This window comes from Heptranchias perlo, chromosome 15 (assembly GCF_035084215.1).
Source record: "Heptranchias perlo isolate sHepPer1 chromosome 15, sHepPer1.hap1, whole genome shotgun sequence".
NCBI lineage: Eukaryota > Metazoa > Chordata > Chondrichthyes > Hexanchiformes > Hexanchidae > Heptranchias > Heptranchias perlo.
In genome coordinates, this window is record NC_090339.1 from 53,963,583 (window position 1) to 53,983,349 (window position 19,767).

At 42.0% G+C, this 19,767-nt stretch overlaps 1 protein-coding gene across 2 annotated transcripts in view; it reads left to right on the forward strand.

Annotated features, from left to right (window-relative positions):
* Positions 1–1,621: 1,621 nt before the first annotated feature.
* tmem255a (transmembrane protein 255A) overlaps positions 1,622–19,767 on the forward strand; it is a 54,217-nt gene continuing 36,071 nt past the window's right edge. Inside the window, exons 1-4 of one of the 2 annotated variants that reach the window (XM_067997243.1) lie at positions 1,623–1,789; positions 2,016–2,158; positions 4,639–4,701; positions 12,166–12,255. In XM_067997243.1, the coding sequence (XP_067853344.1) occupies positions 1,735–1,789; positions 2,016–2,158; positions 4,639–4,701; positions 12,166–12,255 (351 nt within the window). In that variant the 5' untranslated portion in view covers positions 1,623–1,734. Of the gene's footprint in view, positions 1,790–2,015; positions 2,159–4,638; positions 4,702–12,165; positions 12,256–19,767 lie in introns of both variants that reach the window. The other variant, XM_067997244.1, reaches the window with a different exon arrangement.

Sequence of the window (19,767 nt, forward strand, 5' to 3'; positions counted from 1 at the left end):
TGCCAGGTAATGGCCATCTTGAACAAGAGAAAGCCCAGCCATTACCCCCAGACTTTTTACACCATTGTCAAGTCCCCAGCTATCAACATCTTGGATGTAATCATTGACCAGTAGCTAATCTGAACCCGCCATAACAACACCATAGCTACAAGAGCAGGACAGAGGCTGGTTACTCTGCGTCAAGTGGCTCACCTCCTGACCCCTCGAAGCCTTTCCACCATCAACAAGGCTCAAGTCAGGAATGTGATGGAATACTCAGCACTTGCCTGGTTGGTTGTAGCTGTAATGACACTCAAAAACCTCAGCACCATTCAGGACGGAGAGTTTGATGATTGATGCCCCTGCCATTGGACTTAATATCTCCTCCCACCACCAGCGACAGGTTGATTTATATATTGTGGGACAGGTTAAAATGTATTGGAATTACAACAATTTATAGTGGAGTCAGATTACAAGAACCAACACTAGAGAATAAAAGCAGTCGCTGCAAAGTAAATAATCTAGAATACATTTACATTCAGAAAGTTTGCTGCAGTATGTAAAATCTACAGCATGCACTGCAGCAACTCACCAAGGTTACATCAACAGCACATCCCTCTCCTGCAACATCTTTCACTGACAAGGACAAGAGCAGCAATGTTGTGGGAGCACTGTAACCTCCAAGTTCCCCTCCAAGTCACACACTATCCTGACATGGACATAGGCCATTGTTCCTTCATTTCAGCTGGGTCAATATCCTGGAATTCCCTTCCTAACATGTGATGGGAGCATCATCACCATGCTGCTCAGGACTGCAACAGTTCAAGAAGGAGGCCCACCACCCTCTCAGGGCAACTAAGGATATGCAATAAATGCATCACCCACATCCTGAGAAAAAAATTTAAAAAAAATACTTATTCGTATAAATCCCATGGATCGCTAAATTCCTTTTCTGTATTAAAGGTGCCTGGAGTAAACTTTCTAAATGTAAATATGTTCTAGATCACTTATGTTGGAAGGACCTGCTTTTATTCCCAAACAGCCGCTCTTGTAATCCGACTCACTATAAACTCTGATAATTCCGATTTAACATTTGAACTTGTCCCATAATAAATAAATCAGCACGTCGCTGGTTGGTTTCCTGTGTTACATGTGCTGAAATTAATAAGAAAGGGGATTATTGCAACTGTCGGGTCAATCTCTTGAATTTATAATCAACCAGCCAATTAAAGAGATATGTTGCAAACATGAAATCTCATTACGTGCAGTCATCTGGGGGAAACAGTGCAGTTTATTCCCTCACACCTGCAAATGAACGGACCCAGAAAAGAAGCAGGTGGGGTGGGGGGGGGGATGTTGTCATTTTCAATTAACACTCCCCTTGCGTCTCGTCGCATGAGTTATGCCCGTTTTAAAAATGAACTCTCGGTGCCGGTCCCAGGAGCTGATTAACAATATCCCAAGAACTCGGTCAATGTGCTCTCCTTTAGGGGGAACCTGACGCATGCGCGCACGCCAAGAGCCAGCACGGCAGTGCGGGCACGTTTTGACAGGGCAGGAGTAAACAGCAAAAAAGGGGGGGTGTGTGCGAGTGGGTGGGCGAAAGGGAGGGGGGAGAATCGAATCGTGCAGTCTGCAATCTCCCAGAAAATAAATAAATCGAGGGAGAGGGGGGAGGGTAGGAGAGCAAAGCAACATGCATGAATTTCTGGCGGTCTAAGGCACCGGGAGAGGTACAGTGTTAGCAGATGCAGCATGCAGTCTTCACTGACTCAGCAATCCAATGGACTAACCCTGCATGATTCTGTAGGTAAGTGCATGCTTGCTGCAAGGCGAAACCCAGACAGCGTTGCGTGGCCAAGGGATTTTATATTAATTCACCGGATCCTCCCATCCCCACTTACAGCTAAATGCACCTGGCGCAGGATTGTGTGTGCTGTAACATGTAGTCATTCAATGTCACGGGTGACCTCTGCTTTGAAAGGGTAGGTTGCAGTGTTTTGAATGGGATATAACGGCGTGCTGTGTCTTTGCAGGGCTGTTCAATAAAAGGAAGAAATCTTCTCTCTTGGTGAGCGGTGCCCTTCTTATCGCCTCGGTGTTAATTCTGACTGTAGGCTTGGCAGCCACCACAAGGACTCTGAATGTTTCAGTCGGAGGATATTACCCGGGGGTCATTGTGAGTAGTGTGATCAAAGATAACTTAGACATGCGACTAGAACCGTTCTTTGTTTCTTGGAACTGTGATCGGATTATTAACAACACTCGCCGTTTGTTCTATGCATTGATTTTGGTGCGTTTTATTTTCGTTATTTTTTTCACAAGCATTGCAACAGGGACCAGTGTAAACCTGCTGCCTTTTCTTAAGAATGAATCAAACTTTCCCAGTGCCGATGTTTCAGGTACTTGAATCCTGGGAAGTTTACTTTTTGCCTTTAGTGATCATCTCTAGCACATGTGCTCTCAGTTAGGATGAGAATTTAGTGATTTAAATAATCTTAGAATTGTACTTCAACACATGTATGATTACACATGATTATCAATATTATTATAAATCCAATAAAGAATTCAGGAGAAACTTCTTTACCCAGAGATTGGTTAGAATGTGGAACTTGCTACTACATGGAGTAGTTGAGGTGAATAGCATAGATACATTTAAGGGGAAGCTAGATAAGTACATGAGGGAGAAAGGAATAGAAGGTTATGCCGATAGATTTAGATGAAGTAAGGTGGGAGGAGTGGGATTTGGCTGGGTGGCTCATTTTCAGCCGGTGCGGACACGATGGGCCGAATGGCCTCCTTCTGTGCTGTAAATTTTCTATGATTTCTAGGAGGCTTATGTGACGCATAGACCGGATGGGCCAAATGGCCTGTTCTGTGCTGTAAATTCTATGTATTTATGTAAATTCTGAATATGATGCTACGCTGGAACACCAGAGCGGTTCAGCCACAGAGTTCTTGACTTTACTAGAAAAGTGTAGTCTTGTAGTGGAGGTTGGATAAACGGCATGCCTCTTCCCGTCATCCATAATGATCATGTTTATGAAGGAGATATAGCACGAGTGCTGGGAGGGAAGGTGAATTGTTGATTGATGCAAAAAATTTGGAGATCGACAGCAGACACTGGGAGACAAGGCTCCTTTTTTGTTGCAGGTAACAAGCACCCCAGTTTGAGGTTTGATATGCAGCTGTGGTGAGACTGCACATGGTGGAGCTGACAGTTCAGTGGGAGACAAGGTTAGGGGAGTCCCATGAATGAAATATGTAGTCCTGGTGACTGAGTGCAAAGGTGTTAGTATAAGTTACATGTGATGGAGGTGGGGTGTGGGGGATATGATGCAAGCATGAATGGGCAGATTCTTCACCAGGCTGGCCAGGGCTAATTTTGTGCTCCCATCAGGAAGCGGCATTTGCAGGGACTAGATCAAGGGCACACTGCCTGTGATTTTCCATCCATTGATTTTTAATGGATGGAAAATCAGCGATTTCCCGTGACGCTCGCAGGGAGCATCCAGGTGTGATGGAAGAGGACCGAGAGTTCAGCTTTAGGGGCCCCAGGATGGATTGCAAAGCATTACATGAGTTCAGGGCAAGGATGTCTGTGCAGAGGCTGGTGGGGATATCTGCTGACACCCTGACTAGCTGCTGCCCAGGTTTAGCAGTACTGTTGTAAGGGCTCGATTGCTGATGATGACTGGAAACATCTGATGACCTGCATGTGGCAGAAGCTGCAATTTTTGCTGCCTGTGTGATCTAAGCGTAGAATCCCAGTGCAATATGTCCATTCACTTCCATTATATAGTGACGTAGTTGTGCCTTTATCTGTGTTTAACATTAAACGGTGAAGAGCAGTGATACAGAACACTGGCACAGATTTTATCCTTAACAAAAAATCCTTTTGAGCAGAATGAGAATCTGAAAACGATAAAAAGCACCAGATCAGAAAAAGTTATACATTACTTTTCAATTAAGTGTTCACCATCACATAGTGAGTTGATGTAAATCATGTTGAAATGTATCATGCCACTTTGTGTGTGACATTATTGCAACAACATAAGAAAGATTTGCTAAGCACTTTCACGAGTGCAGTCCCCTTTTTTACTTCTAGATGGCCCAGTGGTGCAATGCACTAGTGTCTATGTCCCCATGCAGTGACTTTCTGAATTCATTCAGGTCATTGAGGGAGACTCAGAGTGGGGACTGGGAAGAGAAAACAGGTGGGAATGATGTGTGAGGTGGAGCAACTTGAAAAAATATAATGCAAAAAGATAAGGAGTTGGGGGATATAAGCAAAACCATACAAGTGGGCTGTTGCTTTTTTGTCACTTTGACACTTTAATACATCAAAATTGCAATTCATTCAGAAAAATAATTTTGTATAAGTTTTCAGCTTTCTAAAATATTCCATGTAGCTTTTTAAAACAAAGTTGTACTTGATATGGGTCATACTTTGCCAGATTTTTAACCATTTGTATTCATATTGCCTTTTAATAATCGGAAAGAGTGGAGTTATTTTAAAAAGTTATTCAACATTCAGTAACATCAGAAAACGTAGGTAATGTGTATGTCAACAAAGTATGGTGTGACCGATTTTTTTAGAACTGGCATTTTTGGTTGGTTTTTGTGTAGTATAATCACTTTGGTTTTGGATTATTTCAGCTTGGTTTTGGATCATTTCTGGGACTGATTGGGGCAAATCTACTTGAAAATAAAAGACAGATGGTAAGTAGAAGATTTTCTAATGGAATATTGTTGCATACTTGTGAGCTGCAGCGTATATATCCATCAGGGGGGGGGTTGTAAAATATAGAAATGTTAGTATCAGCGTAGATATTTATTAGTAGCAATGATTTCTCCCTAGATCCCTTAATTGCGGGAGACTCTAAGGGTGGGGACTAGGAAGAGAAAACAGGTGGGAATGATGTGTGAGGTGGAGGAACTTAAAAACAATGTGAAAAAACGATAAGGAGCTGGGGGATGTAAGTAAAACCATACAAGTGGGCTGTTACTTTTTTGTCACTTTGAAACTTTAATACACCAGAACTGCAATTCATTCAGGAAAATATTTTTGTACAAGTTTTCAGCTTTCTAAAATATTCCATGTAGCTTTTTTAAAACAAAGTTGTACTTGATATGGGTCATACTTTGCCAGATTTTTAACCATTTGTATCCATATTGCCTTTTAATAATGTAGCTTTTTAATGATGCTAGTTAATGAGAACTTATTGGATGTGATCAGTGTAAAAGGGTCAGAAGTGAAATGAGGTGACTCACCCACAATCCAATAAACTGAGTGTAAGCAGTTACCAGGACAGCCTCAGGAATTTGGTTAGACAGTGATAAGCGGCGGATGCCATATTACCTCCAATAACCGTATGTTTTATTTGTAATGTATAGCTTCAGAAGAGGCTCGCTGTGAAGTAGAACTACTGCTTTTAAGCTACTCAAATAGTGAGAAGCATGTAGTCATTTTTGTTGATTTCCTATGCGTATTTTTAATCTTGGCCCCCTTTTAGTTGTAGTTTTTAAGTGACCTCAGTACCTCTTCCTAGACTCAACGGCCTGGCGACCCACCTGCTCTCTGCCTTGCTGCTCTGTGGTGAGCAGCTAGAAGGTGTGTCGACACAAGCCAAGGTGACTTTACTTTCTTTCCTTCCCGGAGAGGAAGTGCTCTCCTTCCATCTGGGACAACCTGATAGCATGACGAAGATGGTAAACTTGGGCATGAACCCACTTCCACTCTGTGACACAAGACATGAGGATTATTTAACCCTTTGCAAGCATTGGCAAAATTCTGCGCCACAAAATAACCAGTTTATTCATATGTCTTGCCATTTCTGATTTAAGTATGTGGTCATAAAGACTTTATACTGGAATAGCGGACAAAGTACCAATTAAAGCGCCAAGTGGCAGATAAGAACCCCTGTTCCATAGGCATTGGTATTCACAGGCTGTAGTCTTTAGTAGAGAATTGACTTTAAATGAGCATGGAGTTAGTTTGAATTTTACATAGATTCCCAAAACACATTAGCATCTGCCATTAAAATAGTGACCACATGGTCAGATTGCTGGATTTTTTAAAAAAAATTCTCCTAAGTTAGTAACTCACAAAGTAGTGTCAGACGGCTCGGTGGCAGCACTCTCACCTCTGAGTCAGAAAGTCGTGAGCTCAAGCCCCACTCCAGACATTTGAGCACATAATCTAGGCTCACACTTTAGTACAGATTAAGGGAGTGCTGTACTGTTGGAGGTGCTGCCTTTTGAATGAGACGTTAAACCGAGGCCCCATCTGCCCTCTTAGGTGGATGTAAAAGATCCCAGGGCATTTTTCGATGGAGAGCAAGGGAGTTCTCTCCGGTGTCCCGGCTAATATTTATCCCTCAACCAACACCACTGAAGACTTTTATAGACATCGGGGAGAGGAGACTCACTCCAGCAGTTTGGGATGGATTTGAATCAAAGCCCTGAAGTTGAAAGGATATTATGCTGATCCAATGCAACCCCCAGTGCAGTGATCACTATTGCCAATGAACATGACATGTTGTGCTATCTGCTCTTGAATGCTGGACTCTTCAATCCTCAGCGTGTGAACTGCGTCCTTACTTGTGAGGCATGTCCTCTGATTCTCTTGTTGGCCTCTTCAGATTCCTGGCATATTTGCTAGCTCACTCAGTGTCTTCTTTGCCTGTGGCATGTCTGCTGGTTCCCTTGGTGTATCCTCAGTTTCTTAGTGTCACTTCCTTAATTTCCCTTGCTTTCCCACCCTCTCTCCCCAATGTATCCTCTGTGTCTCCGCAGTCCCTTTGCAAACATGTTTCTTCAGTTCCCCAACATGTCTAATGCTTCTCGCATAGCAACTATTCAGTTTTCTGGCATGGATGCTCCTTTCCTTTGTGCTGTTGGTTCTTTGGACGGATCCCATACAGCAGTGACTTTTCACAGATAGATGCCTCACTGTGATTTCCGTTTGTGCTTCGCAGCAGCTTTCATCCTTAGCCAAGTCTCTTGTACTGACTTCCTGCTTCAACAGGATCCCTCATGGTGACTTGTATAGAGTCGGATCCCTCATAACAACAATCATCCTTGATCGTGCACTTTTCTAGTGGGCTCCCGTATCATCTGTGCTCCTCACAATGCATTTTCTCTGTGGTATTTACGTCCTTCACCAAGCACATTCTTTAGCCTGGTCCTCACAGTGGCTCCTTTTCTGTGGTTCAGGTCTTGCATAGTAGCAGCTTTCTTCCTTTGTCAAACTCCTTGTCACACCGGATGGAAAAATGGCTGAAAAACATGAAATGGAGGGTAGCCATAAGTGGCAGCACCTCAAGTTGGAAAGAGGTTACAAGTAGGGTCCCCCAACGTGACCCTTGGCATTTCAATATGTATGAATGACTTGGATGAGAGTATGGTAAGATGTCTCCAAATTTGCAATTGATACCAAAATTATGAAGCAGATCAAGTAATGAGGAATACTGCAACCACACTTAGATCTTTTAGATAACTGGGCCATTAGGGGGTTGGTGCGACTCATTGTGCTTAAGTGTAAGATAATTAGTATTGGAGCAAGGAAGCAAAAAGCGAGAGTATGTATTAAATGGAGCAGTGGTATAATGTGCTGATCAAGAACGAGACCTATGGGATGAAATTGCTTCTGCTGAAAATAGAATCACTTTGAATTCAAAATTGATTTTTTTTTTCACTCAAATTATTAATAGGAGACATTTCACCTGCCACGGGATTTACAATGTATGATTCCATGAAACTGTCAGCACTGTGTGCGGCTGCATTTTTTTAAATGGGAAATGAGGCACTGGGTTGCATTAGCAGAGGAATAGAGTACAAATGGACTCACATATTATAAAAAGGATATAGAGGCACTGGAGAAGGTACAAAAAAGATTTTCTAGGATGATACCAGAACTGAGTGGTTGTACCAACAGGAAAGATTGAGTGGAGCTCTTTTCTGTCTGAAAGAGAAGACTGAGGGGTGACCTGATAGAGGTCTTTAAGATTATGAAAGGGTTTGATAGGGTAGACATGGAGAAGATGTTTCCACTTGTGGGGGAGACCAAAACTAGGGGCCGTAAATATAAGACAGTCACTAATAAACCAATAGGAAATTCAGGAGAAACTTCTTTACCCAGAGAGTGATTAGAATGTGGAACTTGCTATGACAAGGAGTAGTTGAGGCGAATAGCATAGATGCATTGAAGGGGAAGCTAAATAAAGACATGAGGGAGAAAGTAATAGAAGGATATGCTGATAGGATTAGATTAAGTGGGGAGGGAGAAGGCTTGTGTGGAGCATAAACACTGGCATGGACCTGTTGGGCTGAAAGGCTTGTTTCTGTGCTGTACATTCGATGTAAATCTAAAGAGGCTGTTGTTGTGCAAGTCATTAGTTAGACCCTATTTAAAATATTGCATAAATTTCTGGAAACCTAATCTCAGGAAGGCTATTAAGCCGTTTAATTGAGACACTTCTGGGGAAACCAAGTCATCCCGATTAAATAATCGTCTTGCCTAACAGAAGTCACAGTGACTGTTCTGTTTGCAATCTTCCTCTGCCCAGGCATTTCATTCAACTGAGACTGTTCTGTTTGTGCACTGGTAGAACTACTGTTCTGTCAGCCCTCATTTCATTCATCTGTAAGACTCTGCTTTGTTTAGGTGCTGATAAAACAGCTGAGTCTCACAGATGACTGAAGTACTGGTCACTAGGTAGATCATCCAGTCAGGGAGATATGCAAACAGAAGAGTCAGTTGTGAGAGGCGCCGGACGTTTTCTGCTGTGCTCTGCCCAGCCTACGACATTTTCAGTCAGCTGTGAGACTCTGCTGTTCTACTGGCACACGGATAGCTGAGTCTCACTGAAATGCTGTGGAGGCGGCATACAGAACAGCGAGCTGAGACCCAGAGCTGACTTGTTTGCACGCTGCCCGACTCCATCATCTCCCCACTCTGTCAGCTGTTCTATCAGCGCATTAACACAGCTGAGTCTTGCGGCTGACTGAAATGTTGCCTCATTGACCAGCAGTTCATCCTTCCTAGCTGTGATGGATTGGACTTGGCCATCCCACTCACAGTCCATAGCAAATCATTGAGAGAAATCAATTCCCACCTGCTTCGTCCATATAAAGCCGATTTATTTGCATGCCAGTTAAGTGGCTTCTGCTGTGTCAGGAATTTACATTGTGATGAAAAGTTACATAGTGGAATGTAACGCTTAACAAGGCTGATGTGTCTGCTAGCACGTGTTGCAGGAGCAACAGTGGAAGACTGAGCGTACTGCTTGACAAAATATGACGTTGATGGCAACTCTTAACTATTGCTGTTATTACGCAACCAGTGACCTTTGAAGAGTCGCACATCCAAGGCTGTGATTTGCCGGTGAATTCGCATTTTAATTTTTCCCTCCATCAATTGGGCTGCATGAATATGTCCTGCGCCTACTGTCATATGGAATCATGACTGTTTGCGGTACTGTTGGTGCTCCATAATAGAATGGCTACTCTGGCAAGGGGAAAAGCACTTTTAGCTTCCATTACACTTCCAACTTAGACCTCTTGACAAGCTTCTCAGCAATGATTCCAACAAGGGAACAAATTTTCAGAGGTGTCTATGTAGAGATAATTCAATACTGTCCTTCATTTCATTTGGTGCTCAATGTATCACCTCATTGGACCATTCCTACTCCAGGACACTACTGTGCCAAAATTCTGTCAACCATAGGTAAATGATGCTGAGATTAGGAAGAGTCCCAGCTCCCAGTAATGGATCGGCCCCTCAGGTTCTATTAGTGAGCTACACTGTCTGGGCGGTCATCAACAGTGCCCTGCAGTGCTGCACATCTGCCTGGCTAGCTATCTGATTATCAAGTCTGGCACAGAGATTTGCACATATACTCATTATACCCAAGGACACTCCATGCACACCAGATGACTCTGATCTTCACATCTTCATTAAATGAAATTCACAACAGTCATCTTCACCCAAGCCAAGCTTTCAAATGAAGTCTTGATTGAAGCCATGCAAACCAGTACTTTAGTCATGCTATCATACTCATCAGACCTCTGACAGAATGCACAAGCACATATCAAAAAATGATTAATCCTTTCTTCAGTCTTCTTAAATGAGATTCACATTCATCATCCATACATGAGGCCTGCTGTCCCAAGGCCAGCCTTTCTGAAGAAGGGGAAAAAGGGGTAGATACTGAGTTTGCGAGACGTATGGAATAGAGAGGACACAGATAGAAGGAGACACTTACACGAGGAAGGAAAAAGAGTTAGAAAAGGAGTCAGAGACAACCAGAGAGTAACAAAATCAAAGAAATACAAATGTACTTGAGACAGAACTTTTGTCCAATGCCACAGGAGATTAATGAGTGTATAATAAGAATTAATACAAGGCTGAGGGTTAGATCAATTAATTGTTTGGATTCATGTGACATCCGTAGACATTGAAGCTTTGATCTTTTGATTTATGACCTGACCTGAACTTTGTTTCTTGCTCCTGACCTCTCATGGATCTGTATTAAAACTTCTCACTCCCAGTTACACCTCGATTAGCTCAGCTCCTGAAATGCTGTGCTTCCCGATTATAAAAGCAGAGTTTTCCCACAGGGGAGCTCTGTGAATGCAACTAATTTCTGCTGAACATTTACACTAATTTGTGCAGAGTAAGCCTTGAAATCAAGGACTGGATTTTCTCCAAGTGTCGAATATAACCTAATGGATATAAAAAGACTGAGTAAGAGATGGACTTGAGGTCTCCAACTGGAAACCAAGGCAATGGTTGGGCCATTAAGCTTCGCGTGAAGGTCAATTAATAACAGTATTGATTATGTAACTTCATTTCAATAATTTTTTTTTGCACCAGGCTAATTCTGCCCTTTGTAAAGCCTGCTACATGAATTATTGGGTTTCTACTGAGCATAGATGGTTTAGAATCTCTGGTCAGTATCTGATCTGTTCAAATGAAGAATTACCACAGGTCTTAACCAGAGACTTTTCATTCATGGCAACACACTATTTAGAATGATGCTAAACACTCATAAGTGTAACTATCAGTATATCTGTTTTCTATAGACTTGTTTGGCTGCCTCACAGGCTATTCATCCAGACTAAGTTGCTGCTTTCTGATTCAATTCTGGTGATCGTGTAATGGGTAATTTAACCCATCTTGACCATGATAATGATAAACGCAAGTGATCCGTTTACAGCCTGAAACAATGCCCTGAATTAGTATTAAGCATTGGCAATGGGCTGATCATGTAGACAACAATGAGGTGTTTGATAAGCTTCTGACCTGATCAACATTGTAATACTCTGTCATACAGGAAGATGTTCTATTTTCTAGTGTTTAGAAATAGTCATTAATTCAAAGAGTACAGTTGTATTTTCTAAACTGTTGTAAACTTGTGTAACATTTTCTCAATCTTTGCAGGTACCTGTCTTAATTTTATTGTCATATATACTGTTAATTTTTGTACATTCAGTAATAAATTTTTAGTGTTGAAGTTACTGTTTGCATATTTCCACTATTCGTTTTTCTCAGATGTCATCACACCATATAATATTCCCAGATGCAAAAGCCAGGGAGCTGCCTTACTCCTAGACCTTTGTCAGTGTCACTCAGTAACCAGCTGTAAGAGAGCTGCCTGGGCTACTCAGACTCCAAGATGTTCTCCTCACGTAAAGGCAAGCAAGTTGGCTTCTGCTTGGCACAGCTGCGATCAGAAACTCAATGCGTTGCTCGTTTTCAAACTGTTCACTTACATCTGGAAAAAAAATGGCATAGCTGTAACAAATGCTGTCAGATACATTTACTAAAACGTTTCCTTCCTCCCTTTTCCCCCTTTCCCCTTTCCATTTCCTCCCGCCACCCCCACCCCACCCCCCCCCCCCCCCCGGCCTCAGTGAAGTGCCAAGATTCATATTGCAAGATGGGTCATGGTTGAAAAGAGCAGGAGAGAAGATGGAATAACTTTGGGGGTGGGGTGAAGAACTGGTCAGATGAAATGCAAGTTGTTGTTGTTGGTCTGTTCAAACCAACATTTGGATTAGTTCTACAATCCATTCCACCAGGTGTCTCTCAAGCCAAAGTAGGAATACCAAAATTGCTTTCAGCGTCTAAATTTGAAAAACTCTGTATATCGGCACTAAATGTAAATTCTGTTCCTTTAGCTGGTGGCATCGATCGTGTTCATCAGTTTTGGTGTAGTGGCATCATTCTGTTGTGCCATTGTTGATGGTGTATTTGCTGCCAGACACATTGTGAGTATAACCCCTTCTATCAATGTTGATTTGCCAAAGAGATTCAATGTTACCTGGTAGTGTTTGTTTTCATCAAACCCATGTATTAAGGTACTCGGACTAGTGACTTTTCTTAGCTCCTAAGAATACTAATATGAATTCACAGGGATAACTCCTGGTAAAATAATTTGCACGTGCATGTGCATTTTGGAATTTACCTGGTTACTTGAGAGGGTCTAGTTTCAGGAAGGTGTGGTCCATGCGCCACTTCTGCCAAGTAGTTTGTAGACTAGACGGAGATAAATGTATATCAAGAACTCCAGGGTAATGCTCTCTGGATGTACCTTGCCTTTGCATATTCCACAATTTTATCTGTGTGCCCTACCAGAGACCTACAAGACGCTGCTTTCATACATCTACTATATAGACACAGACACTGTTTCCTGTTATTTTATTCAAACAAATCTCTATCAAGAACTCTTTGACCTGAACGGTTTGTCTCTCTGCCTTCCTAGCATACAGCGCATCCCTTTACTCACACACTGCCTGATGATCATTTACCTGCTTAGTCGCTTCGCTATAAAGTCCTGATCTTTCTCTGCAATTTAACTGTGGACCATTAATACAGTTGCATAAGAGTCAATTATTAAACAGCGCACTGAAGGGTCGTATTGACTTTTTGCAATCTGAACTCGCGCTCCAAGGGTGATCAGTTCGAATCCCAGCCTCCGCTGAATTCAAGGTCAACTACAATTATTGAACAAGTGTCTTTAGTTTCCAGTCGGGCTGCTCGATGGGCACAATGTATCTTTGGGATGAGAGGAAAGGAAACGCTGCTTGGACAGTGTTGGCCGATCTTGAAGTGCCATAGACAGCACTCGTAGGGAGGGTCACAGTGCGGACATTCCTTTTTACATAGAATTTCATATAAATGACAACACTAAAGCAGGCTGTTCATCCCAATCCAGTCCGTGTTGGTGCTTATCCTCCACATGAGAAGTAGTCCTGATCCCATGCTCTGGTCCCATATTCTTTTATTCCCCTTTCCTTCAAACACCTACCTAACCCATGGTCTCTGATTAAATCACTATCTCCGGTAGTACATTCCACAGCCTCCCAACCCTCTACATAAAAAAACTTGTGAAAAGTTTGCTGAAAGTCCAAGTACCTCACATCTACAGCATTTATCTCATACATCGTATCTGTCACCTCCTCAAAGAACTCTTATCAAGTTTGTCTCGCATGATCTTCCTTTGTGAAATCCATGTCGACAAATTCAAATTATTTTTTCTTCCCACCCCTCTTCATCTAACCTATCTGCATATAGGGTAAATGTAGAGAAGACATTTCCACTTGCCGGGGAGACCAGAACTAGGGGCCATCAATATAAGATAGTCACTAATAAATCCAATAGGAAATTCAGGAGAAACCTCTTTACCCAGAGAGTGGTTAGAATGTGGAACTTGCTACCACAAGGAGTAGTTGAAGCGACTAGCATAGATGCATTCAAGGGGAAGCTCGATAGGTACAGGAGGGAGAAAGGGATAGAAGGATATGCTGATAGGGTTAGATGAAGTAGGGAGGGAGGAAGCACATGTGGAGCATAAACACTGGCATGGACCTGTTGGACCGAAAGGCTTTTTTCAGTGCTGTACATTCTAAGTAATATCCTTCTATTCCTTTCAATGCAGACAAAGAGCTTGCTGAGCCAAATAAGCTTTTGTTATTCCACTGCAAGCACTGCAGAATTTAGTAAGGTTAATTAACTTTAATATTCCATCTTTCATTGTACAGAATGGAAAGTGTCATTTTCTAAAGGTGCACTTACACTCCAAACTGCCGAGTCAGTGCATAACATTTATCATTTCGCACAGATGCTGCAGTTATAAGTGCATTGAGGAGTTAGTCTTATTCTGCTTCATATTGAAGTCAGTTCAGGCCATGCCATCCCATTTACACCATTACATCTCAACTTTTATATTCTAATCTTCTTGCCATGTAACATTAGCCTTTTTTTATGGCCTTATCAATTTGAGGCGCTGTTTTAATGTCTTGTGAACCTGAGCCCCCAGATCCTTCTCCTTTTCCACATTGCCCAACTTTCCCCCACTCAATGTATAATTCTTACTTTTATTCTTTTTACCAAAATGTGCCACCTGACATTTATTGTCATTGAATTCCATCTGCCACTTTTGTGCCCATTCCACCATCTTATCAATATCCCTTTGCAGCTTCCTTTGGTCCTCAGAATTATTTACTTAGCCTCCTGTTTTAGTATTGTCTACAGCTTTGGACGCAACTTCTATATCTGAGTCATTGATGGACACAGTGAACAGAAGTGGCTCCGGAACAGAGCCCTGAGGGACACTGCTACCCACGTCCAAACCACTCTGAGAAACTGCCCTTCACTCCTACTCTCTGTTTCCTCCCCTCTAGCTAGTATTTAATCCAATCTGCTATTGTCTTCTAATTCCATACCCCTTAATCTTCTCCAATAGTCTTGTGTGCGGTACCTTGTGAAAAGTTTGCTGAAAGTCCAAGTACCTCACATCTACAGCATTTACCTCAAAGAACTCTTACCAAGTTTGTCACGCATGATCTTCCTTTGTGAAATCCATGTCGACTACTTCTAATTATTTTTTTCTAGATATTTAGTAATTTCATCTTCCAAGTTAGCAAAATTTTCCCTACCACAGATGTTAAACTAACTGACCCGTAATTATTGGGTTATCTCTGTCTCCCTTTTTGGAAATGGATATTACATTAGCCACTCTCCCATCCTCCATCACACATTCACTGTCAGTAGAACCCTCAAATATAATTTCTAGGGTTTCTGCTATTTTTCCCACATTTCCCTCACGATTCTTGGATGTATCCCATCAGGTCCCAGCACTCTGTCCTCCTTTTAGACTAACTAATTTCTTTAATATTTTCCTTTTATTTATTATAGCTCTTGCCATTAATTAATGTAGTACCACCCCACTTCTGTAACAATCCTGGCTAATGAAGTTAATAAAGCAGAGCAGTCTGTCATGGAGAAGTTTTTAAAAAAATAATGCCTATTTGGTTTCAAATGTTTCAGTTATTTTGATTTTATTTGGACTTTTTCTCTAGCAGGTTGAGTTTGCACCCATTGAAGTTTCTGCTAGGACCAGATATGAGTTGTCCCGGTTGAAGTATTTAGCTCATGGGTGTTTATTGTACTAGAAAGACTGGCTGTACTTAAAGTAGATAAGTCACCCGGTCCGGATGGGATGCATCCTAGGTTGCTGAGGGAAGTAAGCGTAGAAATTGGCCATAATCTTCCGCTCATCCATAGATACAGTGGTGGTGCCAGAGGACTGGAGAATTGCAAATGTTGCACCCATGTTCAAAAAAGGGTGTAAGGATAAACCCAGCAACTACAGCCCAGTTAGTTTAACCTTGGTAGTGGGGAAACTTTGAGAAACAAAAATCCAGGACAAAATTAACAGCCACTTGGACAAGCGTGGATTAATAAAGGAAAGCCAGCACAGATTTGTTCAAGGCAAATCGTGTTTAACCAACTTGATTGAGTTTTTTGATGAGGTAACAGAGAGGGTCGATGAGGGCAATGAGGTTGATGTGGTGTATATGGACTTCCAAAAGGCGTTTGATAAAGTACCGCATAATAGGATTGTCATCAATGTTGAAGCCCATGGAATAAAGGGGGCATTGGCAGCATGGATACAGAATTGGCTAAGTGACAGGAAACAGAGAGTACTGGTGAATGGTTTTCCAGACTGGAGGGAGGTATACAGTGGTGTTCCCCAGGGTGTGTGTGTATATATATATATATATATATATACATACACAGGGCACAATTTCAAAATTTGCAGATGATACAAAACTTGGAAGTGTAGCGAATAATGAGGAGGATAGTGATAGACTTCAGGAGGACATAGACAGAGGTGTACACGTGGCAGACACGTGGCAGATGAAATTGAACGCAGAAAAGTGTGAAGTGATGCATTTCGGTAGGAAGAACGAGGAGAGGCAATATAAACTAAAGGGTACAATTCTAAAAAGGGTGCAGGAACAGAGAGATCTGGGGGTATATCTGTTCAAATCGTTGAAGGTGGCAGGACAGGTTGAGAAAGCGGTTAAAAAAGCCTACGGGATCCTGGGGTTTATAAGTAGAGGCATAGAGTACAAAATAATGAACCTTTATAAAACACTGGTTCGGCCACTACTGGAGTATCGTGTCCAGTTCTGGGCACCGCACTTCAAGAAGGACGTGAAGGCTTTAAAGAGGGTGCAGAAAAGATTTACTAGAATGATTCCAGAGATGAGGGACTTTAGTTACGTGGATAAACTGGAGAAGCTGGGGTTGTTCTCCTTGGAACAGAGAAGGTTGAGAGGAGATTTGTTGAAGGTATTCAAAATCATGACAGGTCTGGACAGAGTAGATAGAGAGAAACTGTTCCCATTGGCGGAAGGGTCAAGAACCAGAGGACATAGATTTAAGGTGATTGGCAAAAGAACCAAAGGCGACATAAGAATTTTTTTTTTAATGCAGCGAGTGGTTAGGATCTGGAATGCACTGCCTGAGGGGGTGGTGGAGGCAGATTTATTTGTGGCTTTGAAAAGGGAATTGGATAAGTACTTGAAAGTAAAAAATTTGTAGGGCTACTGGGATAGGGCATGGGAGTGGGACTAGCTGGGTTGCTCTTGCAGAGAGCTGGCATGGACTCGACGAGCCAAATCTCCTCTTTGCATGATGTAACCATTCTATGATTCTATTGTAGCTTATTTAAAGATATGGATTCATGTTTAACTAATTCCGGTGTCAGCCTTGGCTCAGTAGTAGCACACTCGCCTCTCAATCAAATGGTTGTGGGTTCAGGTCCTACTCCAGAGACTTGAGCACAAAATCTAGGCTGTCACTCCAGTGCAGTACTGAGGGAGTGCTGCACTGTCGGAGATGCCGTCTTTCGGATGAGATGTTAAACCAAGGCCCTGTCTGGTGGATGTAAAAAAAGATCCCACAGCACTATTTTGGAAAAAAAGCAGCAGAGTTCTCCCCAGTGTCGTGGCCAGTACTTATCCCTCAACCAACACCTTAAAAAAAACAGATTATCTGGTCATTATCACATTGCTGTTTGTGGGAGCTGGCTGTGTGCAATTTGGCAGCCGTGTTTTCTACATAACAACAGTGACAACAATTCAAAAGTACTTCATTGACTGTAAAGCGCTTTGGGATGTCCTGAGGTCGTAAAAGGCGCTATAGAAATTCAAGTCTTTCTCTTTCCTTCTAAATTGGCTATTGTTGATTGGTTGAAATCTGTACTTGAAATTAAATTCTTATACTGCCTGGCTGTGTAAATGTTCAGCAGTGTACAGGGAGAAACTTGAGATCAATTATCACTGCAGCAGCAACCTCTTGGCCTGAAGTGCTATTGGCAACAGTCCCACGCTGTACTATTTCGTATTTGTGCTGTTGCAAGGAAAGGGTTAATCCGACTGTCTTCAAGTCTGCTAATGTTATACTGCTATTAATTTCTCTTTATTTTCTAGTAATAGTAATCTTTAGCTTTTGCTTATTAATCATAGAAAATTTACATCACAGAAGGAGGCCATTCGGCCCATCGTGTCTGCGCCAGCCAAAAATGAGCCACCCAGCCTAATCCCACTTTCCAGCACTTGGTCGGTAGCTTTGTAGATTACGGCATGTTAAGTGCATATCTAAGTAGTTTTTAAATGTGGTGAGGGTTTCTGCCTCTGCCACCCTTTCAGGCAGTGAGTTCCAGACCCTCTGGGTGAAAAATTTTTCTTCAGCTCCCCTCTAATCCTTCTACCAATCACTTTAAATCTATGCCCCCTGGTTATTGACCTTCCTGCTAAGGGAAATAGGTCCTTCCTATCCACTCTGTCTAGGCCCCTCATAATTTTGTACACCTCAGTTAAATCACCCCTCATTCTCCTCTGTTCCAAAGAAAACAACCCCAGCCTATCCAATCTTTCCTCATAGCTAAAATTCTCCAGCCCTGGCAACATCCTCGTAAATCTCCTCTGTACCCTCTCTAGTGCAATTACATCCTTCCTGTAATGTGGTGACCAGAACTGTACGCAGTACTCAAGCTGTGGTCTAACCAATGTTTTATACAGTTCCAGCATAACCTCCCTGCTCTTATAGTCTATGCTTCGGCTAATAAAGGAAAGTATCCCGTATGCCTTAACCACCTTCAGGGAAATGTGGACATGCACACAAAGGTCCCTCACTTCTTCTACATTCCTCTAGTATCCTTCCAATTATTGTGTATTCCCTTGCCTTATTTGCCTTCCCCAAATGTATTACCTCACACTTCCCACTTTTCTGCCCACCTGACCAGTCCATTGATATCCCCCTGCAGTCTACAGCTTTCCTCACTATCAACCACACGGCCAATTTTTGTATCATCTGCATACTTCTTAATCATGCCCCCTACATTTAAGTCCAAATCATTAATATATACCACAAAAAGCAGTGAGGACGTATTAGTCAATTTCGATGCAGTGACCACTGAACTGTTGAATTAAGACTGACCTTAAAGCAATCGTCAGTTCAGACAATAAACCTAATTAAAAAACATTCTAGCGACTATGCAGGGAGAGAAGCTTCCTTTGTTCCTTCATTAAAAGGTCCTGAAGCCCTGAAGATAAGCACCTGCCTGAGAAAGAAAGTTGGGGAGTTGTGCCAGTCCATGGAAAAATAACTCGTTAAAACTAAAGTTATTGATAAGTGACAAGCTCAGTAAAATTATAGAGTTGTATTAAGTAATGTATAAATGTGTGGTTTGTCAAGTCGAAGGGGTGAAAATAAAGGTATAAAAAATGGGTGTTGGAACAGACACTTTAGAATTCGATTTAAGGACTGATCAACCGAGCTTGGAACTGTGATGTGTTTGAATTTTCAGGCTAAAACTCGCACGGTTTTGTTGTAAGTGCTGCTGTTATGTTTATGTTTAATTATTGTATGTTTAATAAATCTGTGACATCTGATATTTAATGTTGCGAACCCTACTATTTTGAGGAGTAAATTGATGGGGTGAGTTGAAGTAAGATGGGAGGAGGCTCGTGTGGAGCATAAACACCAGCATAGACCTGTTGGGCTGAATGGCCTGTTTCTGTGCTGTAAATTATAAGTAATAACACCTATCTTCTAACACTGTAGTGAAACAGCTGACAACCATTTACACTGATCACTGCATTCAATTGCATCTGCTTTGCTTGTCATTTTGACTACAGAGATCATTTAATCTTGCACTGAACTGAAACAGATTTACATTATGGGCCATATATTTTTATTCTCTGAAGAACAAACAATGCTTACAGCTTTTGTGTATTGTGACGGTCTGTTTGTTCTGAGCTAAACTTGCTTATCGGGACAAGGCTGCCTAATTTACTAATGCAGTACTTCTATTCATTCTCGGGATGTGGGCATCGCTGGCAAGGCTGGCATTTATTGCCCATCCCTGGTTGCCCTGAGAAAGTGATACTTATTATCTAAGAGGTGATGGGGTGGTTGCTGATTGA